General features: G+C 44.1%; 1 protein-coding gene across 1 annotated transcript in view; it reads right to left on the minus strand.

Moving 5' to 3' along the window:
* Nucleotides 1-618, minus strand: part of UVRAG (UV radiation resistance associated) — a 463,865-nt gene extending 463,247 nt beyond the window's left edge. Inside the window, exon 1 of the mRNA XM_027848208.1 lies at nt 493-618. Within this exon, the coding sequence (XP_027704009.1) occupies nt 493-618 (126 nt within the window). The remainder of the gene's footprint in view (nt 1-492) is intronic.
* Between the last annotated feature and the right edge of the window lie 6,938 nt (nt 619-7,556).

The following is a 7,556-nucleotide window of genomic DNA, read 5'->3' on the forward strand; positions in this document are numbered from 1 at the left end:
GGGGGGGGGGGGGGGCGGCGCGCAACTACGAAACCTTAAAGAGACACTAAGAAGGGAGGAGTGACTATGAAGACGTGGGGGGGGGGCAGAGAGATGACTACAAGTCTAGAAGGGACAGGAGTGAGCGAAGCGGGTGACAATAACGCCCAGGATGGGGGGGGGGGGGAAATAAAGAGGGGGGGGGGGGGGGGAGGGAGAGCCGGGAGGGGAGGGGGCGGGGGGAGGGGGGTGACTATAAAGTCCAGACAGGACAGTGGAGGGAGAGGGACTTGACTATGAAGCCCTGAGGAAAACGGAGGAGGGGTGAGGAAGAGCCCAGAGGTGGCAGTGGTCGGGAGTCCGGAAGGCTAGGGTGACCCTGGAACTCCAAGGGAGAGAGCCTCCGCAGCCCCTGGGTGGCGCCCGTGCCGCCCTCGAGGGAATCCCGGGGGCCCCGTACGGGGAAGCGCCCAGGCAGCCCGGGACGGGCGCCCGACGCGCGGCCACGCTCACCTGCTGCGATGGTAGCTCCACATGCAGGGCCCTCGAGGAGGCGGCGGAGGCGGGGCCCGCAGCCAGCGGGACCACCCCGGCGCCGGGCAAGGCGACCACGGCGGCGGCGGCGGCCGAGCCGCTCATCGCGAGCCCGGGGCTGCCCCGCGGTGGCGTCCGCGCTTCTCCCGCATCGGCGCCCCGCGCCGCTTCCTCCGCCTCCTCCGCCTCCTCCTCCTCCCGCTCTTCCTCTGGCGAGCTCGGCCCCTCTGAACTCCCGGCACGACCGAAGGCGAGCGGACAATCCCTCCGCGGGCCGCCTCTACAGCTCCTCACGGAAGGGCCATATTACCGCAGTGCAAAACCTCTCTCCCGGGCCGGCCGCTGCCGAGACCCAGGGCGCTCATTGGCCCCGCTCCACAGGGGGCGGGACTGTAAGCAACCTCAACCCCGTGCTATTGGAAAGACGTCCCGTCGATCACTCCCGAGGAGGACCGGGAAGCGGGGCGGGGAAAGGAAGCTGGAGACCGTCTGAGCGGCCTAAATTGCGTCGGTCGAGCTGACTGAAGCCGGGGGAGTGGATTTTGACTGGTCTGCGGCCTCCCGCGAGGGCAGAGCCTCGTGACAGAAGCTGTTGGCTTATTGGTCCAAGTCTCCGTCGATCGATGCGAAGGGGAGAGAGAGGCGAGAACTGAAGGGATCGGGGGAGGAGCGCCCTGGGTCTCCCCTGTCACGTGCAGGTGGCTGTAGAGTCATCTGAGTAATGACAATCCATACTCTGAGCCACTTCCGCCCGGACACAGTTACCATAGTAACGAACTACCTTGGAAGAGGGGAGGGGTTGTGAAAGGTACAAGGCATCTGGGAGCCAAGCGTGCTAGAATTACTGTACTTGTGAGAACACGTGGGGCTTCGACAGCAGCATAGGACTGACTTTTAGTTAGCAAACATTTGCTGAGTGCTAGTATGGCTCCCCATTGCCTGACAAATAATAATAATTAGCAGTCGTGCAATTCAGCAAACATTTAGCTTGGTGCACCGAATAGAGGGGCGGGACTCTTAGGAAGTCCTGGTGTGGAATTCTGCCTTTGACAATTAATAGCTGTAAATCACTTAAATCTCTAAGTCTCAATTATCTCATAGGTAAAATGAGGATAAGACTTGTAGTACTTGGTAGGAGAGTTTACAATCTGTCAGAAGAGCTTACAATCTAAGCATAATAAAGATGATAAAAGCTACCTCTCAACAGCTGATTAGCATGCAAGTATTTTTGTCATCCCCTTTTATAGCTGGGGAAAGAGAGGAACTGTTAACCCAAGGTCACATAGCTACTAGGTAGCTACTTCAAGAAGCAGCTTACTATAGTGGAATAAGAACTAGGTTTTGAGTTGGAAGACTTGGTTTAAATCCCAGTCTTGCTACTTACTACTGTGAGACCCTAAGCAAGTCATTTAATATTTCTTGGATTCCAGTTTCTTCATCTGTAAAATGGAATTGAACTAGATGACCTCCAAGGTCCCTGTTAACTCCAAATCCTGTGATACTGCAAACCCACATCTTCTGACTCTAAACCCAGTGTCAAATATAAAACAAATTCCCCAGCCTGGCTTTCAAGGCCTCAGATACCTAACTTTCCAGTCTTTTCCCTGGCAGCATCTATTTCAAACTCTCTCCTTCCAAACTTGCTGTTCTTGGAGTAGAAACAATAACCTAACTTAATTGTTGTGCTTGCTTCTCTTCTTCAAGCTCCAAAGGGATGCTTAAAACAAGCACTCTTGATAGGAAAAAAAAAAATCTCCCAAGGCACCACCTATCTTCATGGCCCCAGTAGACCATTCCCACTCTGAAGCACCTTGTGTGAGAGGCAGTGAAATGAAGCAAAAAGTACTGGATTGGAGAAGACCTAGGTCCAGTTCCCAGCTCTGCTACCTGTGTGATGTAGTTAGACAAATCACTTCACTTTTCAGGGATTGTTTCCCCATCTGTAAAATAAGGAGATTCAAAGTGGCACAAACAATAAATAACAGAAATAGTCAATGTTAGAAGTCACTAAGCTCGTCACATCCTTTGACCTCGTGATCTTATGACTAAAGAAATACTCCCAAAAAGTCAAAAGACAGAAGGAAAGGTCTCATATAAAGAAATCAAAAAGAATTTGTGAAGTCCTTGCTATGTAACAAGCAATGTACCTGACTGAGGATGTGAAGAAAAAGCAAAAACAGCCCTAGCTCTGGGTCTTAAAGAAAGCCAGAGATTCTAAGAGGTGGAAGTAAGGAGGAAGAACCTTCCAGGCATGAGGGACAGCCAGGACAGAGATGAGGAAAGCAGTATTATGTGTGAAGAACAGCCAGTATGGGCACTATATAGTGTGTAAAGTGGATAATAAGATGAGAAAGGCAAGAAAGAATCAGGCTTTAGATACCAACAGTGATTCTATTTAATTCTAGAGATAATAGAGAGCCACTAGAATTTATTGAGTGGGAGGAAGGGGGGAGGAAGGGGAGTGATATTGTCAGTCTTATGATTAAAGAAAATTAATTTGGCATCTGTGTGGACTATATTTGTAAAGCCTCCTCAGACAGACATTTTGCCTTCTTGCTCTTCTTTTTTTCTTCTTTTTCTTTGGAATGTTATTTTGTTGCTTCCTCCTGGACAATATTGCAAACCTCTGTTCATAATTCTTCAGGCACTCTCTCTTCCAGATCTAATCTCTTAAGTCTATTCATCATCTTCACTTCATATTCATAAGAGATATTGTTTAAGTCATACCTTTAAGGTCTGGTGGTGTTCCCTACTTTCTTCAATTTAAGTCTGAATTTTGCAGAAGAAGCTCATGATCTGAGCCACAGTCAGCTCTAAGTCCTGTTTTAACTGACTGTATAGAGCTTGTCCACCTTTAGCTGCAAAGTATAAGATAACCAATCTGATTTCCATATTGACCATCTGGTGATGTCCATGTGTAGAGTTGCCTTTTGGGTTGTTGGAAAAAAATATTTGTTATGACCAATGAGTTGTCTTGACAAAACTTTATTAGTCTCTGCCCTACTTCATTTTGTACTCTAAGGCCAAACTTGCCTATTATTCCAATTATCTTTTTATTTCCTACTTTAGCATTCCAATCCCCTATGATGAATGTGATATCTTTTTTTTGGTGTTATTTCTAAAAAATGTTGTAGATCTTCATAGAACTGATCAACTTTGCCATCTTTGGCATCAGTGACTGCAGCACAGACTTTTGTTACTATAATGTTTACCTTGGATCTGAACACATATCATTTGGTCATTTTTGAGATGATACCTCAATATTGCTTTTCTTACCCTTTTATTGACTATGAGGGCTACTCTATTTCTTTTAAGGGATTCTTGCCCACAGTAGTATATGTAATGATCACCAGAATTAAATTTACCCATTCCCATCCATTTAAGTTCACTGACACCCAATATTTAATCTTTCTATCTCCTATTTGATGATATCCAACTTACCTTGGTTCATAGGTCTTACATTCCAGATAACTATGCAATATTGATCTTTACAGCATCAGATTTTCCTTTTGTCATCAGATGCATCTGTAGCTGACCTTCCTTTTGGCTGTGACCCAGCTGTTTCATTAGTCCTGGAGCTATTTGTAGTTGTCCTCTGCTCTTCCCCAGTAGCATATTGAACACCTTTCAATCTTTTGAAAATCATATTTTTTATCATTGTTGTGCTGAACATAAAATTTTCTTGGCAGAGATACAAGAGTGGTTAGCCATTTCTTTCTCCAGTGGATCACCTTTTGTCAGAGGTTTGAAATATTATACTAAAAGCAGCAACAAAAATCATTCCAAAGAAAAAGAAGGTCAAGGAAGCAAAATGACAATCTGGTGAGGCTTTAGAAATAGCTGAGGAAGGAAGGAAAGCAAAAGGGAAATGAGAAGGAGAAAGATATACCCAACTGAATGCAGGATTCCAGAGAATAGCAAGGAGAGATAAGAAGTTTTTCTTAAATGAGCAATGCAAAGAAATAGAAGAAAACAATAGAATGGGAAAGACAAGAGATCTCTTCAGAAAAGGGGAAGTTTCATGCAAAAATGGGTGTAATAAAAGACAAAAATGGTAGGGATTTAACAGAAGCAAAAAAGATGAAGAAAAGGTGGCAAGAATACACAAAAGAACTGTACAGGAAAGATCTTTACATCACCAGTGCTCTAGAGCCAGACATTCTGGAGAATGAAGTTAAGTGGGCTTTAGGAAGCATTGCTAACATTAAGGCTTTTGGAGGTGATGGAATGCCAGCTGAACTATTTAAAACCCTATAAGATGATGCTGTTAAAGTGCTGGACTCAATATGTCAGCAAATCTGGAAAACACAACAGTGGCCATTGGATTGGAAAAGATCAGTTTATGTCCCAATCTTAAAAAAGGGCAATGACAAGGAATGATCCAATTACCAAACAATTGCATTCATTTCACATGCCAGCAAGGTTATACTTAAGATTCTACAGGCTAGGCTTCAGCAATATGTGAACCAAAAATTACCAGAAGAGCAGGCTGTTTTTTGAAAAGAGGCAGAGGATCTAGAGACCAAATTGCCAACATTCACTGGATTATGGAGAAAGCAAGAAAGTTCCAGAAAAATATCGCCTTCTGCTTTATTGACTATATTAAAACTTTTGACTGTGTGGATCACAACAAAATGTGGCAAGTGTTCAAAGAGATGAGAATACCAGATCATCTTACTTGTCTCCTGAGGAACTAGTATGCAAGCCAAGAAGCAACAGTTAGAACCGGACATGGAACAACTGATTGGTTTAAGATTGGGAAAGGAGGATGACAGGGCTGTATATTGTCATCTTATTTATTTAACTTATATGCAGAGTATATCATGTGAAATGTCAGACTGAATGAATCAATATCTGAAAATAAGGTTACTGGGAGAAATATCAACAATCTCACACATGCAGATGATATCACTCAGATGGCAGAAAGTGAAAAGGAATTAAGAAGCCTCTTAATGAGGGTGAAAGAAAAGACTGTAAAAGCTGTCTTGAAGCTTAACATGAAAAAATATATTTTAAAAAACCCCTAAGATCTTAGCAATTGGTCCTATCACTTCCTGGCAAATAGAGAAAGAAGAAATAGAAGGAGTTTCAGATTTCATATTCTTGGGCCCAAAGATCACTGCAGACAGCAACTGCTGCCATGAAATTAAAAGATGTTCCTTGAAAGGAAAGCTATGGCAAATCTGGACAGCATACTAAAAAGCAAAGATGGCACCTTGCTTACAAAGGTCCATATAGTCAAAGCTATGGTTTTTCCAGTAACAATGTATGGTTGTAAGAGTCGAACTATAAGGAAAGCTGAGCACTGAAGAATCAACAATTTGCAAATGTGGTGCTGGAGAAGACTTTTTTTTTTTTTCTGGGCTAGGCAATTGGAATTAAGTGACTTGCCCAGGGTCACACAGCTAGTAACTGTTATGTGTCTGAGGTCAGATTTGAACTCAGGTCCTCCCAAATACAGGGCCAGTGCTCTACCCACTGTGCCACCTAGCTGCTCCTGGAAAAGACTTTTAAAAGTCCCTTGGACAGCAAGGAGATCAAATCAGTCAATACTTAAAGAAATTAATTCAGGCTCTTCACTGCAAGGTCAAATACTGAAGATGAAGCTTAAATACTTTGGCCACATAATGAGAAGACAGGACTCAATAGAAAAGACCCTGATGTTGGAAAAAGGCAAAAGGAAAAGGGTATAGCATAGGATGAGATGGATAGATAATGCTATGGAAACAATGAACATGAACTTGGACAGATTTCAAGAGATAGTGGAGGATAGAAGGGCCTGCCATGCTATGGTGCCATGGGGTCATGCAGCGTTGGACACAACTGAACAACTGAATCACAACAGTGGACTATGTTAGAGTAGAAAAACACTTAAAGCAGGGAAACAAATCAGAGGTGATGAGGGCCTGAATAGTGGGGCAACTGTGTGAGTAGAGAAAAGGGTATATCTGAGAGATATTATGGTGGTGAGGGGGATGACAAGATTTGGCAGCTGACTATGTAGTGTAATGGACAGTGAAGAGTTAAGGATGATGCCTAAGCTGTGAACATGGGTGATGGTGTGGATAGTGGGAATAACAGGGAAGTTTGGAATGGAGGTAAGTTTGAGGAAAAATATATTGAACTTTTTTTTCTAACATGCTGAGTTTAAGATGGCAATCAGATAACCATTTCAAAATATTTAAAAGGTAGTTGGTGATATACAAGACTGGAGCTCAGGAAAGAAGTTAGACCTGAACATACAAATTTGGGAATTATCAGCATAGGTTTAATCCATGGAAACTGACAAAATCCAGGCTCAGGTCTTCGGCTTCCAGCTTTGAGAGAGAAAGATAATGCCAGCCTCTCTCTTCAGGTTGCTGAAGAGAGAGTAAGAATCTAGGAAGAAGCTGGCATAAGAGGAGCTGGCAAGTCTCGTGTCCCTATCTACATTTCAACAATCTAGGTTGCTTTAGCATTCTTTGATGATGTTTTTAAGTGTAATTCTGGGATCTTGATCCCATTTGCCTGCGACTCTCCTCCTATGTACCTGCAGGAGGAGTAGAGTTGGGAAAGCTTAGAAGAGTAAAGATCTTCGTCTTCTGGCTTTGAGTGCAAAGGAAGTAGACGTGGAATTCTATATTCAATGGCCCCCAATTTCACCTGAGGCTCCAACTGCCCCCCATCATTCCAGCACCCCTCAGGGGGCAGTATCACCCACTTTGGGGACCTCTGACTACATGGACAACATATGCACTCACACACTCCCTACATGAGGTATTTCTGAAATCTTTTTCGTGCTCTAAGATTCACCAATACAAAATCAATGCATTCCTCAATATCCAGCTCAAGGCTCACCATCTCTAGCAAACTTCCCTTGAAGACTTTAGTCCCTACTGCACTTTTCTACTTTCCAAGCATCCTAATTCCACGTCCAGCTCTTTTTATCATTTCATGTTGTCAGTTTTCAAACAAGTAAAGAACAGTATACACTAAGACGTGGAGGCAATGGGGAGCAAAGAGCAGGATAACTCCTTTTACTGGCTCCCTGTGTCAGGACATGA

The sequence above is a fragment of the Vombatus ursinus genome, unplaced genomic scaffold (genome assembly GCF_900497805.2).
Source record: "Vombatus ursinus unplaced genomic scaffold, bare-nosed wombat genome assembly UNPS02005659.1, whole genome shotgun sequence".
In the NCBI taxonomy this organism is placed as follows: Eukaryota; Metazoa; Chordata; class Mammalia; order Diprotodontia; family Vombatidae; genus Vombatus; species Vombatus ursinus.